This window comes from Fukomys damarensis, unplaced genomic scaffold, assembly GCF_012274545.1.
Source record: "Fukomys damarensis isolate Sample0158 unplaced genomic scaffold, DMR_v1.0_HiC HiC_scaffold_29, whole genome shotgun sequence".
NCBI lineage: Eukaryota > Metazoa > Chordata > Mammalia > Rodentia > Bathyergidae > Fukomys > Fukomys damarensis.
This window is the reverse complement of record NW_022900941.1, coordinates 18,151,939-18,177,134: the sequence shown is the minus strand read 5'-3', so window position 1 is coordinate 18,177,134 and position 25,196 is coordinate 18,151,939. Positions and strand designations below refer to the sequence as shown.

Genomic DNA, 25,196 nt, shown 5'->3' with positions numbered 1-25,196 from the left:
TTGTGGCAATCTTCCCACCTCAGCCTCTCAACTGCTGAGATTACAGGATGCCACCACACCCAGCTACATTATGGACTACTGATATGTCCTATTAAAAATCTGGAAATACCAGTATCTCCCTTATGCACAGGTGTGTCTCATTTTATTGCAGTTTGTTATAATGTGCTTTGCACAGACTTTTTTTTTTTTTAAATAAACTGAAAGTTTGGCAATCCTGAATTGAGTAAGTCTGATGTCACCATTTGATAATGTGTGCTTATGCCTGTTACTTTCGTTTTTTTACATATGTACTTTTTAAAAAAGATATAACATGCCTGCATATTTCACAAGACTACAATATAGCATAAAAATAACTTTATATTCACTAGCAAACTAAAAAATTTGTATGACTAGCTTGATTGCAGTGGTGTGGAACCCTGTAATATCTCTGAGGTATACCTGTGAATAACTTCAAGAATTTTGGCTGCTTCCTTGTATCAACGTCCATAATCAACTTATACCATAATCGCAGATCCAGGAACTTACACCGGGGTACACCCAATCACCTTCACAACATTAAATCACTACACTTGTCAAAATCTTAAAACAAATGCTTATTTTTCCCTAGAAGAGTCCAAAAAAGACTAATTTTTAACTGTACATCGCAGACAACCCTCACTGTTCTCTACTTTAACATAAGGACATACAAGAATATAAAATACAGTCACTGGGCTGGAGATTTACCTCAGTGGCACCGAGCCTGCCTTGCAAGTGCAAGGTCCCAAGTTCAATTCCCAGTACAAAAATAATACATATATAAATAAAATAAAATACAGTCATTGTATTGGAGCAGAGTTTTAATAGGACACAATCTCTTTTTCTCAGTAGAAGCAGTATAACTCAGGGTAGGAGACACTATGTGGTAGGCTCCAAGACAAAGAAAGAATGACATGCCGGGGATTTAGCTCAGTGGTTCTGCTGCCTGCCTTGCAAGTGCAAGGTCCTGATGTCAATCCCCAGTGCCCCCCCGCCAAAAAAAGACAGCAGACAGACAGACATGCCTATTTGGAGTTGGTTTTACTATACAGTTTATGGTACAAGAATTTTCATATTAAGTTTTCATACTGTCCAACCCTGCTCAAGAGGGCAGGATCACAGATTTTACAGTATCCTCTTGGGGCCAGTAAGTGATAGAAAATACTAAATGGGGAAAAGAGGGCTGGTGGAAAGACATGAACCTAGTTTTAACCTTGTAGTCATATAAAGGAACATATTGAGAAAAATATTAGCATATATAATAAACCTGGATCCTAAAAGACATTTTATGCCCAGAATGTATGTGAAGTAAGGAACCAGACAATTAAAAAAAAAAAAAAAAAAAACCTGGAAACTACTCATATCTTATTTTCTAAGATATAAAATGTAATATCCCGCCAGGGAGTTAGCTCAGTATTTCTGCCAGCTGCCTCACAAGTGCGAGGTCCCAAGTTTGATCCCCAGTACCAAAACACAAACAAACAAACAAAACAGTAATAGTCCATACAGATTTTCAGTAGTACCACATTTCAAAGGTAAATTCATGATTTACTCATGTTCATCAGGTTCTGCTTTAAATTTTCCCCTTCTACATTTTAATAACTCATATAGCCATTTTTACTATAACTCAAGACATAAATTCACCTGTATGGCAAACTGCCTTGCTTCTTCTAGAGGAGCATCAGAAGGAAATTGATTTGTAAAGGAAGAACCATCAGGCAGACGGAATTGAATTCTTGCAACAGTGCTATAAAAAAAGAAAATTAAAGTTGAATAACCTTTACCACTATTTCCAGAATATTTTATCATCTCAAAAAGGAACCCATTAGTAATCACTATTCTTCTTCCCTAATCTCTGGTAACCATTAATCTATTATCTGCATGGATTTGCCTCTTTTGGACATTTCACATAAAAGAATCATACAATATATGATCTTTGGTACCTGGTTTGTTTTATGTAGCACTGTTTTCAAAGTTCATTTACACATGTATTAGTTCTTTATTTCCCTTTACTGCTGAGTATTACAGTTGTATATTAGATTTTGTTATCCATTATTCATTTCATGGCCATTTATGTTACTGCCACATTTTTAATGTGGAAATTATGAATAATGCTAAGAATATTCATGTGCACAGGTTTTGGTGTGAATATGTTTTCAATTCTCTTGGGTATATACTTAAGAGTGATTGCTACAGGGCTGGAGATTTAGTTCAGTGGTTCCACCACCTGCCTCCCAAGTGTAAGGTCCTGAATTTGATCCCCGGTACAAGAAAAAAAAAAAAAAAAAAAAAAAAAAAAAAAAAAAAATTTGCTTTTACAGAGATATGGTACATCTAATATTTTGAGGAACTGCCAGATATACCTTTTTAACCATTTTATAATTCCAATTTTTGGGGGGGGGTTTTTGAGACAGGGTCTCACTATGTAGCTCAGACTGCTGTGGAACTCACTATGTAGCCCAGGCTAGTCTCGAACTCGCAGCAATCCTCCTGCCTCAGCCTCCTGAGTGCTGGGTTATAGGTGTGCACCACCATGCCTGGCATAATCCCAATGTTAATATAGGAAAGTTCCAAATTCGCTCTACATCCTCACCAACACTTGTTATTATTTAAGTTTAGGCATTCTTTTTTCATTTTTTGAGATAGGGTCTTGCTATGTAGTCCTTGAACTCACTATGTACCTCAGGCTAGCCTCCAACTCACAGCAATCTTCTAGCCCAGCCTCTCAGTGCTAGGATTACAAGCATGTGCCACCACACCCAGCAAGTTTAGGCATTTTGATGGAAGTGTAATATTATCTTATTGTGGGGTATGTATGCTTTTGTTTTTGCTTCTTGCTGTGTAAGGGATCAAACTAGGGCCTTGGGTAGGCTAGGCAAGTGTTCTAACTCTAGGCTGCACCTCTAGTCCCTTATTGTAGTTTTGTGCTCCCTAATGACTAATGACACGGAGCATCTTTTCACATGTGTATTGGCCATTTGTATTTCTTCTCTGGAAAAATGCCTATTTAAATCCTTTTTCCATATTAGAAAAGGGTTGTCATTTTATTGTTGAGTTATGAGTTTTCACATTCTGGATACAAGTCCTTTATTAAGTACAGTTTGCAAATTTCTCCAATTTTATGTATTATCTTTTCAGTTTGTAAAACAAAACTATTTAAAATTTTTATGAAGTCTAATCTTTTTCATTTACTGCATATGCCTTTGGCACTATGTCTAAGAATCCACTGCCTACTCCAAGATCACAAAAATTTATTACCCCCTCCCAAAATTTATATTTTACATAGCTTTACATTTAGGTAGATGACCCATTTTGAATGGACATTTTATATGGTGAGAGATAAAAGTACAAATGCATTTTATTGCATTTCGATAACCAGTTGTTCAAGCATAAGACTTGAAAACATTATTCTCCCCACTGAATGTTTTTGGTATTCTTTTCAGAAATAATCATAAATGCAATTTCTAGAAACTCAACTCTACTACAGTGACTGCTATGTCCATCCTTAGGGAAGCAAGACAATGTCTTTGTCATTATTGCTTTGTAGAAAGACCATTATTTATGGGACCAAGCTGAAGAGATTGCTAGGCAAGCACTCTGCCACTAAGCTACAGCTTCAGCACCACCACCTTTTCCTCTTTTTAAAAATGTATTATCTCTCACACTGAGAATGTAAGAACAACAAACAAAATTTCTATTAAGTTTTGTGTCTTCAAAAAAACAAAAAAAAATTTACTATCTATCTATATATGGTCCTTTTTTTTTTCCTTGGTTTTCTGAGACAAGGTCTCACTATGTAGTTGAGACTGACCTGGAACTCACTATGTAGCCCAGGCTGGTCTTGAACTCACAGTGAACCTCCTGCCTCAGCCTCACGAATGCTGGGATTATAGACCTGTGCAACCATGCCTGGCAAATTTTTTTTTTTTTTTTGGAGACAGGGTCTTGCTAGGTGAAGGCTGGCCTAGAAATGTCAATCCTCTAGCTTTAGCCTCTTCAGAAGATGGGATTAATTATAGGAGTGCATAGGGCCAAGGGTTTAGCTCAGTGGTGCCACCACCTGCCTTGCAAGCACAGCGTCCTGAGTTTGATTCCTGTTACAAAAAGAAAAACAAAAAAATCAAAAAATGAGTGCAACATCAAGCTCCACTGGGAAAAAAAATTTTTTTCCTGGTACTGGGGAATGAACACAGCACTTTTGTATTAGCTACATTTCCTACCCTTTTAAAATTTTGAGACAGGGTCTTGCTAAATCTCTAAATTGGTCCAGATGGCTTCAAACTCAAGGCAATCCTGCTGCCTTAGCCTCCCAGAGTGCTAGGATTATAGGCATGCACCACCCACACCTGGCTCAAAATACTGTTTTTATTATTTTTTGGTACTGGAGATTGAATTCAGGACCTTGTGCTTGTGAGGCAGGCAGCAGCACCACTTGAGCTAAATCCATGGCCCTATACTGTTTTTAAAAGTAATCTTTCTGCCTGGCAAGTATAAGGCCCGAGTTCAATCCCTGGTACCAAAAACAAAAAAAAAAGTCATCTTTCTGATTACCAAAGTAATACTGTTGTGTCTGATATCACAATATAGCTAAATATCAACCAGACCCCATTTGCATATAGATGTTGCAGTATAAAATACATCAGTACCTTCTTTCTCGTGCATATGATTCCCTCTTGCCTTCCGTTTCTGCCTGTTTGGCCAGCAAGGCAGCAGCTTTAGCAGCCTCTACTTCTTCCTTTGTCTTTGCAAAACGAGCCGCTCTCTCTGCACGATCCTTTTATTAAAATATTAGACAGTATTATTATTTCACTGCAGAATGATCTATTCATACACTTTCAACACCAGAAATCCCTTCAAGCCATGTTAACTTTAGTCATCCTTGATCTGATATTAATTTTAATCAACTGTGTCAGGAACCACAGTTATTATTAGAAAAACAAGGAAATAAATTCATTCACTACTGTATCTCTAGGGCCTGGGACAAGGTCTAGCACACAGTAGATGCTCAACAAATATTTGTTGATGGGGACCAGGGTTTTAGCTCAGTGGTTCTGCTGCCTGCCTTGCAAGTGCAAAGACCCGAGTTCGATCCCCAGTACCAAAAAAAAAAAAAAAAAATTTGTTGAACGATCAAATAATAATCAATTTTATGGTAGGTGTAGACTTTATATATATATTTCAAGTGCTGTATTCTAAAAGCAATTGCTCACAGTGATATATGCGCACCTATGTTTATAGCGGCACAGTTTGTAATAGCTAAAACTTGGAAACAGCCCATTTGCCCATCCATTGGAAACTGGATAAAGAAGATGTGTTTTTCTATAAAATGGAATACTACTCCGCCATAAAGAACGAGAAATTAGATTCATTCATAGGAAAATGGATACATATTGAGGATATACTCCTCAGTGAAATAAATAAGTCACACATGTGTAAATACTGAATAGTTTCTCTGGTGTGAAAAACTGTAATAGCACATAAGATCCTAATGGGATAATTAACAGTGTGAAATAGGAAGAAAAGGGCTAGAGATGTAGGGGAAGTGGGAAGGGTAAGGGAAAGGTAATAAGGGAAAACAAAAAAATATGAGAAAATGGAAATAAAGTGTCTGTAAATGGGGAGGAGAGGAGGGGGTGAAGGGAGGGCAGGGACAAGGGGAAAAAATGAGAACCAAGACCTGTCATGTAAAGGTACAAGATCCCAATAATGAATGTAACTGTACTGTATCCCTAAAATGTACCAATAAACTCAATGAGGAAAAAATAAACAAATTAAAAAAAATAAAAGCAGCTGCTGGCCAGGGATTTAGCTCAGTGGTTCTGCCACCTGCTTCTCAAGAGTAAGGTCCTGAGTTCAATCCCTTGTACCAAAAAAATTAAATAAATAAGAGCAATTGTTACAAAACCATCTGAAGCTATGTGATATGCCTAAATTCTATGAATGCTCCCCCAATGTTTTTGACTAGAAATGGCTATATAATCACATAATCAATTCTTAGCTTGTTTCTAGGCAATCTTGAAAAGCTGTCTTTACTGACAAATTCATAACAAAACATGGAGAAAAATAACTCAGGAAAAATCTTCTCATTTTATTCTTTACTATTTTAACTCAATATATAATTTCTAATAAAGGCAAACTCAGGATTGGTACTGTGAGTCACTAAGACCTAGTTTTGTGTGCACTCTCTGGTTTTAACCCAAAGCCACTGTGCATGGGAAAAAAAAATTTCACAAATGTCATGGAGTCAAAAAACAAAAGTTTACCAATGCAATTTGCTGTTTTATCCGTTCTCGAGCTGCCCTATCTTCTGCCTTTTCTCTGTTTCTTTCTTCCAACATTCTTTTTGTTAATTCTTCTTCTTGTTTTCTTTTATAGTCCAACATTTCTTTTCCAGTTTTTCTCCTTTCAATTTCCTTCTTAATTTCTCTCTGAATCAAAGAGAAAATAAGTTTTATGAACCGAAAACAAAAGCTGATAATCTGCCTCTGGTATTTTTTGAATGTACAGAAAGCTGGCTATAGGGTGCAGTTAAAACATTAGAACTTCAAAAAACTTCACAGCATAATTAATGGACAATGTCTATCCATCTTTTAAAATGTTTTCAGACTACAACAACCAACTAATCTGAAGACAAGCAGAATTATAGGTCTTTTTTCTAGGACAAATATGCTACCCTCCTGGGATAGGACTTGAAAGAAATAATAACCTATGTATATTAGAGCTCCAAGGAAATGATGCAGTGAGGTATATTCAGTGAGAAAAATGAAGGGTGCACTAGAACGCAGCAACACGACCAGAAAAATTTAGCAGAATATCTACATGTCTTTTTAATTTCGGAGGAATGGTCACACTACGTAGTAGTTCAGGCTGGTCCTGAACTGGCTACTTAATCCAGGGGGGCCTGGAACTCATAGCATTCCTCCTGCCTCAATCTCTGGAATGATGGGATTACAGGCATGTGCCACCATACTCAGTTTGAGAATAATTACAGATTTCTTTGTCACTAAAGGGAATTAATAAGCTTGATCTTTTGTCTCAAATCAAATAATTTTAGTTCAAGTCCTTTTTATACTTAATGTAAAAGACTCATTACTGAAAAAATATTTGTCAATTTGACTTTAAAAAACCCCAAAAAACAAAGTATAAACTATGATCCGAGTGTAGAAAATAAGTAATTCCCTTTACTACAATATTACTACTTTATCAAACTAGGAAGTCATTGCAAGTCAGTCAAACTGAACAAAACAATAAAAAGTTCCCTACTTAAGAGGGAGATAAAAATGTTACATGCATGAACTTTACCTGTTCTTCTTCTTTCCTTTTCTCTTCTCTCCTTTCTTCAAGTTTTTTTGTCAGTCTGTTTAAAAAAAATATACTGAGGCATATCATTTTTTGTTGTTGTTGTTACCAGGGATCAAACTCAGGATGACCTTGCACTTGTGAGGCAGGCGCAGTGCCACTGAGCCAAATCCCTGGCCCCTGAGGCGTATCATTTTAAATGAAAACATATTTAAGAGACTTACAAGTGTTTAGCTAAAACAATTGAACCAGAAATAGAAAACCTAAAAAGAAAAGCCATATAATAACAATTTTATCTGCTTGGTCCCTAACTACAAAAATATGAGTAGATTTGGAACCCATCAGAAGCCTACCTCCCACTCTAAGCAACTTATTTCCTGCTTACTAGTAGAGCCCCTTTTGTGTGTAATTTGTGTGTGTGTGTGTGTAATTTTTTAAAAAATACACAAATACACGCAAGGAACCGAGTTCAATCCCTGGTACCAAAAAACAAAACAAAACAAAACAAAAAAACCCACAAATACATTTTCAAACAAATATATGTCAATGACTAGTACACATTCTAACCTCTTAATATGTAAGAACATGGCACAAAATTGGTCGGACTAAAAGCAAAACACTTTAATACCGAGATTAGAGAACAGTGATGGTTGTACAACCTTGAAAATATAACAACAATGAATACAAATTTGAATTTTATGATGTGAATTATGTCCATATTTTAAAAAAATTAAATGTAGGGCCGGGGATTTAGCTCAGTGGTTCTGCTACAAGACTTGCAAGCAGAAAGACCTGAGTTCAATCCCTGGAACCAAAAAAAGAAAAAAATTAACTGTATTTGCTTTCAAAGATTTTGGATTATGTAGGTATGTGCCTTAGTTAAAAACTCAGCTAAGGGCCAGGGATTTAGCTGAGCAGCACAGAGGCTGCCTCGCATTCACAAGGTCCTCAGTTCAATCCTGGGTGGAAAAACAAAACAAAAACCAAAAACAAAAAAACCTTCAGCTATATGACTTGTGCCAACCATCAAAGGAATACTCAACAAAATGAAAAGGATACATCAAAATATATGAAAGGGACGTGTCAAAAACCCAATATGAATGGGATTTCACTGGCCAAATTTGGGACAATCTCTACGTCAAAAAAAGTAAGAACAATGGATTACAACACACTATAGGAAAAAAAATATGATCCTAAAATATCTTAATTGCTAGGGAGGATTATAAATCATCACAACTATTTCTGTAAACTGTCTGATCAGTATTTATAATCCCAGAAATTACCATTCTTACATCTACATGCCCAGAAGAAATATACACACATATTCACCAAGACATGTATAACAATATTCTTCATAATAGCACATATAGTCCCAAACAAACAAGGAAAAAAAATCCAAATACTGTACTCATCCATAATAAATTGGATAAACAGTCATGGTATAGTTGAATAAAATTTCTGTACAGCAATGAAAACTACACCACTGCCACATGTAATATCACAGATGAGCCTCACAAATACACTGCTGAACAAAGGAACTAAATGCAAAAAGAGTACAGGCAAAATTAATCCAGAGTGTTAGATCAGTATAATGGGTACCTTAGGGAAGGAAGTCCTATCAATAAGGCGCATTAGGAAGTTCTGGTTTTGGTTTTGTGAAGATTGGTTCTGGAAATTGAGCATGGGGCCTTTGGAGTGAAGTATATCCCCACAGCACTTCAAAAAAAATTTTTTTTTAATTTCTTAATCTGGCAATGGTGTTCAACAATATGTATACTGAGGAAAAGCAGGGCAGGCAGAAAGCAGGGAGATGGATCACAGCACTTCTTTATAGAAGAATATCAACTAATGGGTTTAGATGAAATAAAATTGGGAAGGGAAAAGGTTTTTAACCACCAATGAAATAAATGAGCAAATAACCAATGAATGTCAAAATCACTGAAGGAATACTTCTGAAATACAGGATACTGTTTCAAAGAATCACCCCATAATTTATTTGTTAGGAAAAGGGATACCTTTATAATGGAGAGATCTAAGAGATATCATAAACGAAATGATTAAACTTAACATCACCAATAATGTGTATATCTTAAGTTAGTTGTCCCCTGATATGAGTGATGATAAGGACAAACCATTATCTAAGAAATGCTTTTAGTGAAAGTTTAACCTAAATCTAATAATGATAGAATTAGGATCATGGGACATTCTAGAAACAACTAGCCTGAAAATGCCAAGAATGCCAACATTGAAAAATGCCAACAAAAACAAGGGAAGTGTTTTGGGTTCAAACAAGATTAAATTAAATGCAATGAACAATCCCTGATTGAATCTAAATCAGGGGACTTTTTAAAAAAAAGATATTACTGGGATAATTGGGGAAATTTGAAATACTGACCACATATTCATCTTATTGTATAATCTCGAGTGTGAGAACAGTATTGTGCTAGTATCTGAAAATGTCTTTATTCAATTCTATACCACATGTAGAATTTTTTGAGAAAAACAGATGTAATTTTATTTTAATCTGGATGAAAAACCACACTGCACTAAACTAAGAAGACAAATTGTTTCATCACTTTTGTATTTGGGTATGTACTTGTTCCACACCTTGGTACTGAGGATTGAACTCAGAGCGCCCTACCACTGAACTACCTCTTTTTGGTTTTTTGAGACAGAACCTTGCTAAATTGCCCAATTTGCCATTCTTTTGGCACGGCCTTCTGAGTAGCTGAGGTTACCGGTATGCACCACCATAGCCAGTCTGCCAGTTTGGTATACTTTTTCTTTCTTTCTTTTTTTAACAGTGCTGCAGGGACTGAACCCAGGGTCTCACTCATGTTAGGCAACTGCTCTACTACCATCTGGGTATATACTTCTTAAAAGCCATGTTGCCTGCCTGGGCACTGGAAAAGGATAAGGCTTCAGTGTATGAGCACAGAAACCCTGTCATGGCCTAAATTAGAAATCCTGCTCAGAGTTAACAGATCCTGGGCTGCTCCTTATTCTTAGGAGATACATGTTGAAATGGTCACTGGTAAAGTGAAATTATGTCTAAAACTTTCAAACAAATCAGAAAAAGTAGCAACATCATTTAAAAAAAAATTTTTTTTTTGAGACAGGGTCTCACTCTGTAGTTTAGACTGACTTGGAACTCACTATGTAGCCCAGACTGGTCTTGAACTCACAGTGATCCTCCTGCCTCAGCCTCCCAAGTGCTGGAGTTACAGGTGTGTGCCACCACACCCGTCTGCAACATCATTTTTTAAACTTTGAGGTTTGACACTTTTCTGAATTAAAAAAAAAAAAACGAATTAAGGGATACTGTATCTTTCTCAGATGTTTTCATATGAATTCATATTTCAGGTTAACTTTAATAAAGCAGAAATAATAAAAACTCAAAAAGTTAAACAAAACAAAGTACACTATACATTTTAGTTTTAAAAATAGAAACTCAGAGGGCTGGGGATTTAGCTCAGTGGTTCTGCCACCTGCCTCGCAAGCACAAGGACCCAAGTTCGATCCCAAGTACCAAAACAAAAACAAAAACAAAAATCTTGGACTTCCAGTAAGATGCTGGAGTGAATAGCACAGAAATAAATTGCCTTTCTAAGATTTGTTAGCCAGACACTGAAATAAAGCAATGTGTGGAAGAGGAGAGGAAAAGTGGGTCCCTGGCAAGGATGTGAAATGAGAACTGAAGCCCACAGGGAGATGATGAGAGACTTCAACACAGAAGGAGGAGGTGACGAGGGCACTTTCTCCCTGAGCTCTGACTCACTTTGAGGAAGAGGCACACTGAATCTGCAGAAGCATGGTGACTTCAGGCAACCCCAGACACACACTGACTGCACCAGTGGAATGAAACAGTGGATGCAGCGGAACTGCAGTGTTTATTGAGTTATTCAGGTTCAGATATTGCCCAGACGAGGGCAACTGACTGGTAGCCAACTTGGAGTGGGGCTGAGCTCAGAATTCAGAGCAGCTGTGTGTTGGCTCCATTTGGTGGCTCGTGTCAGGGTGAGGTGGAACTGAGTTCAAATCAGCAAGAGACACACACACAGTATTGCAGATTCAACCCATCCAGTTTCAGCCTCACAATCAGAAACCAACCTGAATTTCTGGGGAACTAAAAAGCTGCAGGCTTGCTAGGATTATCCACTATCCCACTGTAAAGCTAGGGCTTGCTTGCTGGTATCAACTTGGATATGGTCTCTATCTGTCTAGTCTATCCAAGTGACAGCAGAGATATCCCCTTAAGTGGTTATTTTTGTTTGTTTGCTTTCAATTTTTTCTTGTTTGTTCTTGTTCATGAGTGCAAACATTATTTCTATTTTTATTGTTGTTGTTCTGTTGTGTTTTTAGTTTTCTTCTTCTGTCTTCTTCACCAGTTTCCCAAAGTTCTAGTAATTTTAATTCATCTTCCAGCTTTGCTTCTAATCCCTTTCTATTGTTTTTCTTTTATTCACCCCCAACCCTCTTTAAATTTTCTCCTGAGGGCAAAATTGTCATATAAAGGGCATATTTATTGTATACAGTTTTCTGGTTTGTTTTAGATTTTGTTATATAACCACAAATTTAGTTCATGTGGTTAAAAGTGGCAAATTAAGTTACCACAGTTTGCCATTCTCTAGTCTGTTTGATGCCACTGTCACTGCTCAATGTAGTACTTTAGCCAATGTAACATAATTGTACTAACCACTTGTTCTTCTTGGTATGCCAAGACTGACACTATTTAAAGGTCATAACCAATATTACAGGCCAGTGCCAAAGAACCAGGGGCTAGGCCAAATAGGCAGTAACTTCTCCTCTCCAGTAAATTGAAGAGGTAGGGTCTTTCAAAAGACCCAACATCCAAAAGCCAGCTATTCTCAGAAGATATCTCTGAGAATTAGTCATTTCCTAAGGGTTCTAAACACTAGCAATAAAGCTACCTGAAACTGGCCAACCCAACTCCATCTTGAGCCTTAACACCAGTTTGTACCTGTGCTTGGACAAAGCCCCCAAAAACCCTGCATCCTGTTTGGCAGTAAGCTTGCTGCAGTAGCAGATCATTTTGTTGCTTACCTAGTATGTCAAACTTCCTTGTGCCCCAATCCCCTGGCATGGCTCTGTTTCTGTAAAATTCTACTTGCTTTCCCCTTGAGCCCACCCCAACTGAAAGCATGATTTGAAAGGAGAAATCAACCATCTCTCAAGGCCAAAGGAACTTTCCAGGCACTAGCCCCCCTCTTGGCTGCTGGCTTGAAACAGATTCCAATCTGATGCAGAGTGTGGCACATCTCTATTGTTGTAACTTGCTCATCCATAACACCACAAGCAATTTACAAGCATCAAACTAGGGATTAAACCAAAAAACAAACAAAGAAAAAATACAAAATGAGAAGTACTTAAGCATGATGCAATCTCAGATTTCCAGGTCACCAAAGGCAAACCCAAGGGCAATGAGGTAGAAAAACTCAAAAGACTAGACTCTCTGAAATAGTGAATGAGGCTCTAAAAAGACTCAAATCAGAAATTATTTCTCAGATAACTGCAAAGATGGTGACCATAATGAAAGACATGTTTAGTGACTCCAGAGGAGATACAGGGGAAAAAAAAAAACCAAAAAAACCAAAAAACAAAAAACTCCAAAAAGCCAGCAGAGCTTACAAAAATGATGGAAACCATACAATACCCAGCACAGGAAAGAAATGCAATCCATGAAGCAGATTCAAACAGATATACAGGAGATTAGGCCCGGGATTTAGCTCAGTGGTTTCGCCAACTGCCTTGCAAGTGCAAGGCCCCGAGTTTGATCCCTGGTACCAAAAAAAAAAAAAAAAAAAAAACATTAGGAGATTTAAAAATTTTCATTGAACGTATACACAGTAGAACAAGCCAACGTGAAAAGAGAATATCAGATCCAGAAGACAGGATTGTGGTTAGCAACTGTGAAAAGAAAGATTTCTTAAAAGTAACAAGGGACCACCCACCTCCCCCCCCACAAAATCAATCCAACAGCTGCTATATGAAGCACAGAAGAACTAACAAAAGATTAATGGAGTCAGGGGGTGAAGGGAGGGCAGGTACAAGGGGAAAAAAATGAGAACCAAGACCTGTCATGTAGAGGTACAAGATCCCAATAATGAATGTAACTGTACTGTATATCTAAAATGTACCAATAAACTCTATTAAAAAAAAAGAAAGATTGATGGAGTCGATGAAAATGCAGAAGATAGCACAACTGACATAGAAAACCTGTTGACAGGAGTAATATTCAAGATTGATTAAGAAAGACAAGGGAGAGCCGGGGATTTAGCTCAAAGTGGTTCCTCCACCTACCTAGAAAGTGCAAGGAATCGAGTTTGATCCCGCTGCCAAAAAAAAAAACAAACAAAGAAAGATAAGGGGTTACTACATTCTTGTAAAGGGAACAACCCAAGAGGAAGCAATAACAATTATAAACATATATGCACAAAATACCAGTGCACCCAACTATGTAAAACAAATATTCACAGGGTTGGGGTTGTGGCTCAGTGGTTCTGCCGCCTGCCTTGCAAGCAGCAAGGACCCGAGTTCCATCCCCTGTACCAAAAACAAACAAACAAAAAAAAACCAACCAACCAACCAAGTGGGATTCATCCCAGGGATGCAAGGATGACTCAATACATGCAAATCAATAAATGTAGTACACTATATTAACAGAGTCATGATACAAATCCTATAGACAATTGGAATAGATGGTTTGATTTCAATCCGATAAAAGCCATCTATGACAAACCAACAGCCAACATTATACTAAATGGACAAAAACTGAAAACTTCCACTCTAAAATCAGGAAAAGGGGCTGGGGATTTAGCTCAGTGGTGCCACTGTCTGCCACCTGCCAAGCACAAGGTCCTGAGTTTGATCCCAGTACAAATAAAATAAAATAACTACTAAAATAAGGAAAGAGACAAGAATGTCCACTAACACCAGTATTATGCAATTTACTTCTGAAAACATTAGCCAGAGCAATTAGACAAGAAAGAAATAAAGGGAGTAAGGATTGGAAAGGAAGAAGTTAAATTATCATTATTTGCAGATGACATGATACTCTTCATAGAAGACCCCAACGCAAAATACTTCTATATTCAATAATCAAATTCAGTAGTGTAGCTGGATACAAAGTCAACACACCATAATCAATAGCATTCCTGTACATGAACAATAAATTCACTGAAATTAGTGAAACAATGCCTTTCACAATAGCATCCAGAAAAATGAAATATGCATAATTTAACAAAGGCAGTAAAAGACCTTTACACTGAAAACTACAATTCTCTGAAAAAGGAGATCAAAGAGGGTATCAGAAAATAGAAAAACACCCCTTGTTCTTGGGCAGGAAGAACCAATACAGTGAAAATGACCATATTTCCAAAACTGTTATACAGATTTAATGCAATCCTGATAAAAATTCATAGAATTAGAGAAAACAATCCCAAAATTCATTTGGAACCGTAAGAGGCCTAGAATAGCAAAACAATCCTAGGCAACAAAGCAAAGGCAATGCACATCACAATCCCTGACTTGAAATTATACTACAAAGCTACTGTGTTAAAAACAGCATCATACTGGTCAAGAAAAGAAACCTGAGGCTCAACAGATTAGAAGATGCAGAAACAACTCCAAACATACTCAGCCACCTCATCTTTGACAGAGGAGTCAAATACCTTCACCAGAAGAAAGTATGCCTCTTTAATAAACGGTGCTGGGAAAACTGGCTTTCCACATGCTAAAGATTAAAACTAGACCCATACCGCCAGGCGTGGTGGCACACGCCTGTAATCTCAGCACTCGGAGGCTGAGGCAGGAAGATCATGCAGAGTTCATGACCAGCCTGGGCTTCACAGTGAGTTCCAGAGCAGTCTGAACTACACAGTGAGACACTGTCTCAAAAACAAAACAAAACAAAACAAACAAACAAAAACTAGACCCATACCTTTCACCATGCACTGAATTAAAATTGAAATGGAACAAAGATCTAAATTCTTTTTTGTGGGGGGTGGGGTGGTACCGGAGATCAAACTCAGGTCCTTGTGCTCATGAGGCAGGTGGGCGGAACTACTGAGCTAAATCTCAGGCCTTCACAAAGATCTAAATTTTAAAACGGAAACACTAAATCTGCTGGAAGATATAGCAGGTCGAACTCTTGAAAACACTAGTGTAGGAAAGGACTTTATGAACAAAACCCTGATCACAAAGGAAGTATCACAAAGAATCAACTGGAATCTCATCTTATTAAAAAGCGCTGAGCCGGGGATTTAACTCAGTAGTTCCGCCACTTGCCTTGCAAGTGCAAAGACCCGAGTTTGATCCCCAGTACCAAAAAAAATAAATAAATAAAAAATTAAAAAAATAAAAAATAAATAAAAAGCTCTTACACAGCAAGAGAAACAACTAGTAAAATGAAAAGACAACCATAGTGTGGGAAATTTTTACCAGCTGTTCCTCATACAAATGACTACTATCTAGAATATAAAAAGAACTTCTAAAAATCAAATTCCCCAAATTTAAAGACACAACCCCAAAATGGGCATTTGAAATAAATAGACACTTAGATGAAGAAGTAGAAATGGCAGATAAATATACCAAGAAATACTCAACATCATTGATCATTCAAGAGATGCAAATTAAAACAATGCTGAGATTCCATCTCATTTCAGAAAGAATGGCTGCTATCAAGAGATCAACCAATAACAAGAGTGGGAAAAAGGAACCCTTTTCCACTGATCATGGGAGTGTAGACTGGTGCAACCACTGTGGAATCAGTGTGGAGATTCCTCAAAAAACTAAAACTAGAGGTTCTATTTGACCCATCTATTCCCCTTCTTGATATCTTTCTAAAAGGGTTATAAACAACACACCAGTGATATATGTACAGCCTTGTTTATTCCAACACAGTATATATAATATCTAAATCTTGGAAACAGTCCAAATGTCCATCAACCAACAAATGGATAAAGATGATGTGTTTTTTTAATACAATGAAGTGTAAGGACCAAGTTTCCAGGTCACGGTGGGCTCCAACCCCCTTACCCAGAATAGAGTAAATATAAAAGTACCTTTGTGAAAAATTCCATTCTATGTAATAGTTTCCATTCTATGCAGCAGTTTCTCTGTGCTTTGACAATTGCAGTTCCTCTTTTAGGGCATCTCCACCCCTCCCAGCACCCCATGATAATTTTGCAAATGTAAGCATTAGGTCATGTTCCAATGTGCCCTCCCGATGCCCCTTGATGACAAGGGAAAGCTAAAAATAGCCAACAGAAAAATCCTATATAAACTTGGTTCAAAGTTGGATCTGGGCTCTCAGTCTGAAGCCGCTGTGACGGTGACACCCGAGAGTCCAGGCTCAAGCTTGCAATGAACTCCTCTTGCAATTGCATTGGACATGACTCCTTGGTGGTCTTTGGGGACTTCGCGACTTGGGCACAACAGAAGTACTACTCCAGCATAAAGAAAGATAAGCCTGAGACATTTCTAGCCAAAGGTGCACCTTGACACAATATTCTTAAGTGAAATAAATCAGATACACATGTTGTGTAAGAAACACACATGTGGTGTGAGAAACAAAGTTTAAATAAAGACCAAAATGTATAACAGATATTGTGAAATGGGAAAAAAGTTCAAATGGGAAAAGGAACAAGCAAGGGGTGAGGAGGAAAGGAAGGAAGGGACAAAGGAAGAAAATAGAAAAAAATGGAAACAACAAAGCTTTTGTAAATAAGAATGGGAAGAGAGGTTGAAGGGGGATGGGGAAAAAAAAGAAGCAAGACATATCAGATGGAGGTACAAATTCCCTATGATATTATGTATATCTAAAATGGAAAGAAAAGAAAAAAAGCTCATAATCAGATCACTAATTTGATTTTTGAAAAAAAATCACTTGACTTTAAAAGGTTAAAATTTTAAGGGCTGATTTTCTAAGCTAACTGACATCAACTTGTCTTAGTTAACATTTCCCCCAATAAAATTAGTTTTCTTTGAAACTTGATGTGAAAAAAAAAGCCCCATGATTTAGCGTGAAATAATTAATTTTCCGAAAACATGGTCTCTGGAAATAGCTCTCAGACTGTTTTTGTTTGTTTGTTTGTTTGTTTGTTCTCACTATGTAGTTGAGACTGACCTGGAGCTCACTATGTAGCCCAGGCTGGTCTCGAACTCACAGTGATCCTCCTGCCTCAGCCTCCCAAGTGCTGGGATTACAGGTGTGCACCACCACACCCGGCTCTCAGACTCAGATTTATTCTGAAAGTTTGAATCTTATGCTTACTAAGCCATTCTACTAAAGGCTTAGGGGTCTTATGTGTGCCACCATGCATGGCAAGGCTGAGTTTTTAACCTGTCTGAAGTATGTTTTAAAGTATCAAGAGGGCTGGGGATTTAGCTCAGTGGTTCCGGGGCCTGCCTCACAAGCTCAAGGACCCAAGTTCAACCCCTGGTACCAAACAAACAAACAAATCATCAAGAGTGTTCCCTTCAGAAACACGTGTACTAAAACTGGAATGATACAGGGATTAAGCATGGCCTCTGCACAAGGATAACATGCAAATTCATTAACTGTTCCGTATTTTTTTTTTACTATCTGGTGTACAATTCCAGAAATAAAAATTTGGAAATCTTTTTATTAAAAAAATTCATCAAGATCAGAGGAAAATGTATGAATTTAGCCTTATAGAGCTAGCTAGCTAGCTAGCCAGCCAGCTTGTTTGCTTGCTTTTTTCTGGTAATAGAGAGTGAACCAAGGGGGTGTTGAGGTACATAGCCAGTCCTCTGTTTTGTTTTGACTTTTGGGGACAGGGTCTCACCAAGCTGCCCAAGCTGGCTTTAAACATGCAATTTTTCTGCCTTAGCCTTCTAAGCAGTAGGCAGGATTAGAGTCCTGTGCAACCAGCTGGTATTATATATTTTTCAACATCAGATTTTATCACTAAATTACTTAGATTGATGGGTCCAAGTTTTCTGGGCTGAGAAAAAGAAATTCAGTTCTCTGAAGCAGGGAAACCAGTAGTACTCTAGTTGAATCAGAGTCTAACAACCCTGCAGAGGATAGCACAGAATGAGCTAGACACAGGAATAAGAACTTCACAGAGCCAAACAAGCATAGTAAAGATAACCTTTAGGTAACCTTTAGGGTGTAAGTGATGAGCTAAGAGGCTATTTGATAGGAATAATACATAGGTTGTTATCTGTTACTGCCATTGTCAATAAATCAGATTCCACAAAAGGAACAAGATTTCTAAATGGGTATGAACTCAAAAGAAAAAAAAGCAGAATCTCAGCTTGTGAATTACTTAGTACTAAGACCTAGAGTGTACAGGTTAGTTGAATCTAATAAGTTAATTTCAGCAGCAAGAATTTAAAGTGCTTATGTAAGATTTTAATTACATGGCTATATGGATCTGGATTTTTCAAAGGTTGTCTCACCATGAAAAAGTAATTTCACAATAAAAACGGTTTCATTAACAAGTTTGTCAACAATCATCCAATTTCAATTGGTATCCTTTTTTTAAAAGTCAAAGATTACATATACTTCAAGAAGGACTGTCTTAGTTACTTTCCTCATTACTGAGACAAAATATCCAACACCCAAAGTTAAAGGAGGAAGGGTTTAGTTAGCTCACAGTTTGCAGAGGTTTCAGTCCATAGTTGGCTGGCTCCAAGGCAAGGTGGCATGGTAGAGAGACATTGCAGAGGAAAAACAGTTCACGGTGGGCAGAAGGTAGCAAAGCAAACAGAGGATAATCACAGCTCTTTCTATCCCTTAGGTCTTACACAGGCTACTTAGGGCAGGTAGTACTCACATCCTTAATGCTAGTGCACTTGATCCTAGCACTGCACCATGAATCAATTCCTGCATCACATACTCTAGATCCAGCCACATCTGAAAAAGCCCCGCTTACGATCACATGAGTCTTTGGGACGACATTTAAACACAAGCCATAACAGTGATTTTAACAGAATTTACTTTTTAAGAATTACTTATGTCTATATCTTTAAGAGCATCTTAAAATTTTCTTTGGCTGATATTCAGTGATATAGCTGTATACAAAGTCAACACTCAAAATTTAATAGCCCTCCTGTACACAAATAAAAGACTTATGGAGAAATTAAAGAAACAATCCTTTTCACAATAGAATAAAAAACCTGAGGAATCAATATAACTAAGGAAGTAAAACAGCTCTACACTGAAAACTATCTCTACTCTGAAAAAGGAGACTGAAGAGGATATGTATTTGTTTGTTTTTTTTGGTACCGGGGATGGAACTCAGGTCTTTGCGCTTGCAAGGCAGGCGGTGGAACCACTAAGCTAAATCCCCAGCCCTAAGAGGATATATATATATATATATATGTGTATGTATATGTATATATATTAAAACAAAAAAATGGAAAGATATCCCTTGTTCTTGGATAGGAAGAACCAATATAGTCGAAATGGCCATATTTCCAAAATTGTTATACAGATTCAATACAATCCCAATCAAAATCCCAACAGCCTATCTCAGAATTAGAAAAAAACTATCCTGAAATTCATTCGGAACTACAAGAGACTTAGAATGGCAAAGATAATTCTGGGCAACAAAGGCAAAACAGCAGGTATCATAATCCCTGGCTTTAAATTAAACTACAAAGCTACGGTGATAAAAATAATCTGGTACTGGTTAAAGAACAGACCTGAGGATCAATAGAACAGAAGAGGATGCAGAAACAACTCCAGCCATACTCAACCACCTTATCTTTGACAAAGGAGCCAACACCATCACTGGAAGAAAGATAGCCTCTTTAATAAATGGTAGTGGAAAAACTGGCTTTCCACATGCTTAAGATTGAAACTAGAACCATATCTTTCACCACGCACTAACCCAAAATCTAAATGGCTCAAAGACCTAAATGTTAAAACTGAAATGCCAAATCTGCAGGAAGAGAGAATAGGTACAATGCTTGAGGACAGTATGCAAAGAATTTATGAAAAACAAACAAACAAACAACAACAAAAAAAACAGGCCGCACAGGAAATACTATAATCAACAAATGGAACCTCATCTTATGAAAAAGCTTTTGCACAGCAAGAGAAACAACTAAAAGAGTGAAGAGACTACCCACAGCATAGGAAAAATGTTTACCAGTTATTCAAATAAAGGACTATTATCTAGAATATATAAAGAGCTCAAAAAATCAGTCTCGCCCAAATTAAAGAATGCAATGCAAAAATCGGCATTTGAGCCAACTATATATACCTCTTCTTGGCATCATTCCAAAATAATATATATGCGCCCATGTTTATAGCAGCATAATTTGTAATAGTTAATTCTAGGAAATAGCTCACATGCCCATCAACTGAGTAGATAAGGAAGATGCGGGGTTTTTTATTCACTGAAATACTACTCTGCCATAAAGAAGGTTCAGCTTCAAACATTTGTAGCTAAATGGATGGACCTTGAGATCATACTCTTAAATGAAATAAATCACACATGCTTAAATACTGCATTGTTTCTCTGGTGTGAGAAACTGAATGTGGAAATAAAGACTGAGATGTATAATGAATGTTGGAAAATGGGAAGAAAATGTTCAAATGGGAAGGTGAACAAGGGAGGAAGGAGGAAGAAAGGAAGGACAAGAAAAAAAGCGAAAATAGAATGGGAAAATGGAAACAGCTTCTGTACATAGGGATGGGAAGGGGTTGGGGGAAGAGAATAGAATAACGTACAATAAAATTTATTTTTAAATTTTTTTTTCTGCTGGACATGGTGGTGCATGCCTGTAATCCCAGCACTCATGAGGCTGAGGCAGGAGGATCGCTGTGAGTTCGAGACCAGCCTGGACTACATAGTGAGTTCCAGGTCAGTCTCAACTACATAGTGAGACCCTGTCTCAAAAAAACAAAACAAAACAAAAAAATTTTTTTCTTTGGTTTAAGGACTCTCAAATAGCAGTAGACATACTGTGTCCTGATACACTAACTACAAAGTAATAACCCTCAAAGAAGGAAATTTGGCAACTCCAGAAGAGAGTTACAGAAGAAAAAAAAAATCCATAACTGTCTTTCCACAGATAACAAAATAAGTATTTTGGTATATGTCCTATGTCTTTGTTTCATTATATCAAATATAACAAATACATTAACACCAGAATGTCTATATATAAAAACCATTTCCTAATTTAAAATGATGTATTTCCAGAACCATTCAGGCTGATAGCAGCTGACATTTTCTGAGCAAACAGTAACAACAGGAACTCCCCCTTTCCAATATGAGAACACAACACCTGACCCACCTCACAATAAAGGGCTACTAATTCTGTTTTCCCCCTCTGCTTTTCAAACCCTTTTTCAGATTTTTTTATTTCCAGTTCATCCCAAAGTAATACAAGTCAGACTTTTAAGACAGAAACAACACAGAATGAGCCACTGAGAATTTGGATCCCTGATACTGTTCTAGCTCTTACACTGTTTTACTTACAAATGTGAGAGTTGTTCTTGACCTCAAAGTCCCAGCCCTGCAACAACAGTAACAACCACATTCTACGTTTTGCTAAAATGAAGGTATTTACTGACTCCAAAATCTCATAACATCATTGACTTTGAATTCTGCTTCCCCAAAATATCTCTATGAATAAGAAAATACCAAGTACCTCTAAGGATTTATTTTTTTCCTTTTTTGCAGTAATGGAGGTAGAACCCAGGGGCTTATGCATGTTAGGCACTCTACCTATATCCTACTCTGATCTATATATTTAGCCTCCTCTAAGACTTATCTATATAACATTAAGTGTTTTTAAGCCAGGATTAAAAATATTGCTGTTTACCAATTAAACATTAGCTCATATAACATAAGAGGCACAGCATAGAAGACTATAATCAGAACTACAGCTGACTGATAACTTCAAAGACACAGAAAAGTTTTATCTCTAGAATGTAATTTCTATAAATATAAACAAAAGGCAAACAAAAATTTCAACCCAGAATTGTGAAAGTTCATTTGTGTAATTTTAGCATAAAAGAAAACCACTGCCTTTAATTTTTAAAAAATGCTACTTGAAAAAATAAGAGCAAACCTTTCCACTCTGACGGTGAGGTCTTCTGCAGGTCTCTGATTTGAACATTCACTAGGCTCCTGAGAGGGAGCTGCATGGCTTGAGGTTTCTCCTCCTTAATTATTAGAGGGTGGGGAGGAAGACAGAATATGAATACTACATGCATGTAATATATCTTTTTAAAAGATACAAACTTTCTGGGTTAATATAATATCATTTCTTAAACATTATGTATTTCCCCTAAGAATAAAGCAAAAAATAAGAAATAAGCAATTAATCTAAATTTTACACGTGGAGCTGTTCAGTTACTTCCATCAGTTATTTAAATCTCTACACCTAATTTGCAAAATAGAGACAACTTTTTAAGGTTATGAAAAATGTATTTTAAGTAAAACAGTCGGTACTTTACTGAAACTAACACACGGCAGATGCTTTAATTGCTACAGCAGTAATAGAAACAATTAGTATTACGAGGCAAAGCCAATGGTACATTATCTTTTCCTGCCTCTGTATTTAGTGTCATCACTTACATAATTTAAAATTAACCACAGTGAGAATATTTACATCTTGGGAATTAGCAAATATCAAAACTAAGGGCTTTTAGCTTCCACAGAACTTATGTTGAATATGTATGGGCATATCACTCCATGCAATCCATGGCTAAGAAGTGGTAACCACTGGCAGCTACAGTGTGTTCAGTAGAAAATTAATTTTTCACTAAATACAATAAACACATTGCATCCTGAAACCAGCAACAAATTTACCAAAACTTATTTTTTTCTTCTTCTGGCTTAAAAAGAAAAAAAAAATAGCTTCTTAATAATGATACTTAACTGCTAATTACTGAATGAAAAGTTTTGGATTTTAAAAAAAGTAACAGAAGATAATATATAAAATCCCAATATAATGAAAATTTAATAAGGGAATAACTACTTTAGGCTTCAAAGACAACTGGATTATCAGAGAGTAAGTAATATCTTGAAAATACATATTATCACCTCAGTCTTGCCAAAAAGCAATAAAAAGGGAATCTGATCAAACCTGTAGATTTTACTATCAATTTAGAGGAAGCAAAAGAACATTTACATATTATCATGGATGCAGCAAAATCCAGACTATAAAAGTACTGGAAAAAGTATTAATTAAAGTAGGAATTTACACATTAAATGACTATTCAAGCAATAGCAATATACTGGGCTCTGAATTCAAACAATATGGAAAAAAGTCTAATATAAATATTGCCCTAGATAACTGGTTCAATTTTCCAGCTTTGATATGGAACTGTGGTAATTTTATTTAAAGTTCTTATCTTTCAGATAATGGCATTTTAAAAGATGAAACAATAAAATACCAGAGATTTATTTCAAAATAATTTGATAGGGATGGTGGTATAGGATGATAAAAAATTGGGCAAATACAGACAATTACTGGAGCTAGATGATGGATACACTGGGTTTATTATTCTATTCTCTCTACTTTTAAAATGCTTCTAAATGTCCATAATTAAAGGGGTTTTTTTTGGCACTGCGGATCGAACTCAGGACCCCACACTTGCAAGGCAGGCAGCAGCAACACTGACCTAAATCCCTGACCCCATAATAAAAAGTTTTTTGTTTTTTTTTGGTGGGGGGACCAGGGATCAAACTCTAGACCTTATACTTGCAAGGCACCGGCAGCACCACTGAGTTAAATCCCCAGCCCTAGAGTAAAAGGTTTTTAAAAAGGCAAATATAAATGACCTAAAAGATTTCTTCCCTCATTTTATTTTATTTTTGGTACCACAATCAAATTCGAGACCTTGCACTTGCTAAACCCCTGGCACACTCCTTCATTTTTGAGTAATGTGATGTATGTAACACCTGAGATTTGTTCTACATGTAAGAGGCAAGGAGGAGAAAAGGGGGGGGGATCACAAATGACAACTATACTGGCTATATGTTAATAATAGTTGAAGTAGGGCAACAGGTTCCTGAGATTTCTCATACTTTTTTTTCTATCTTTTTATTTAAAAATTTAAGTATTTCTATAGTAAATTAATTTTTCAAAAAGCTAAAAAGGACAAAAATCAGTGCTGCGACTCACCTCAGATAAAACAGAACTTTCAGGTGAGTAACACAAGTTAACAGCCTACTACAACTAAGATCAACACTTACTACAGGAGTATAATAGTCCATAGTGTCTACAACAGTACATGCAATTCTAAATTTTGTTTTTTCTTTTAGTAGTGTGGATTGAACTCTGGATCTTGTGTTTGTCAGGCAGGTGGCAGCATCACTGAACTAAATCCCAGCCCCTAATTTTATTTTTTGTGGTACCAGGGATTGAACACAGGACCTTGAGCTTTGCAAAGCACGTGGTGGCACCAAGCTAAATCCCTGGCCCAGCCCCTAATCTTTTTCATGAAAGAGAAAAATGTGGTTCATTCTCAAAGAAAAAGGCAATTAAAAAAAAGAAAAAAGCAAACAGGGCCAGGGATTTAGCTCAGTGGTTCCAAGTTCAATCCTGGTGCAAAAAAAAAAGAAAAAAAAAAGCCCCTAAAGTAAACAGATACTAGAGTTATCAAACAAGGACTTAAAATAGCCATTACATAACTTAATGAAGTAAAGAAAACTGCTTAAAATGAATTAAAGGTGGTTTTCTTGCTGTTGGTTTGCTTTGAGACAGGGTCTTGCTATGTAGTGCAGGCTGGCCTGGAACTCACTAAGTAGCACAGGCAGGCCTCGAATTTGAAGCTATCTCCCTGCCTCAGCCTTCCAAGTGCTGGGATAACAAGCGTGTGCCACCACACCCAGCATGTTGGGTTTTTTGTTTTTTTTTTTTTTTTTTTT

The 25,196-nt window shown here is 36.8% G+C and overlaps 1 protein-coding gene and 1 non-coding gene across 2 annotated transcripts in view; one reads left to right on the top strand and one right to left on the bottom strand.

The window, feature by feature from the left end:
- Positions 1 to 25,196, bottom strand: part of Ubxn4 (UBX domain protein 4) — a 55,873-nt gene that overhangs the window by 7,215 nt on the left and 23,462 nt on the right. Inside the window, exons 7-11 of the mRNA XM_010606152.2 lie at positions 22,390 to 22,483; positions 7,318 to 7,372; positions 6,279 to 6,443; positions 4,662 to 4,789; positions 1,660 to 1,762 (exon numbers count right to left, since the gene is read on the bottom strand). Of these exons, the coding sequence (XP_010604454.2) occupies positions 1,660 to 1,762; positions 4,662 to 4,789; positions 6,279 to 6,443; positions 7,318 to 7,372; positions 22,390 to 22,483 (545 nt within the window). The remainder of the gene's footprint in view (positions 1 to 1,659; positions 1,763 to 4,661; positions 4,790 to 6,278; positions 6,444 to 7,317; positions 7,373 to 22,389; positions 22,484 to 25,196) is intronic.
- Positions 17,806 to 17,910, top strand: LOC117283711. The gene has a single exon (XR_004514742.1). It is a non-coding gene; the product is annotated as a U6 spliceosomal RNA (small nuclear RNA).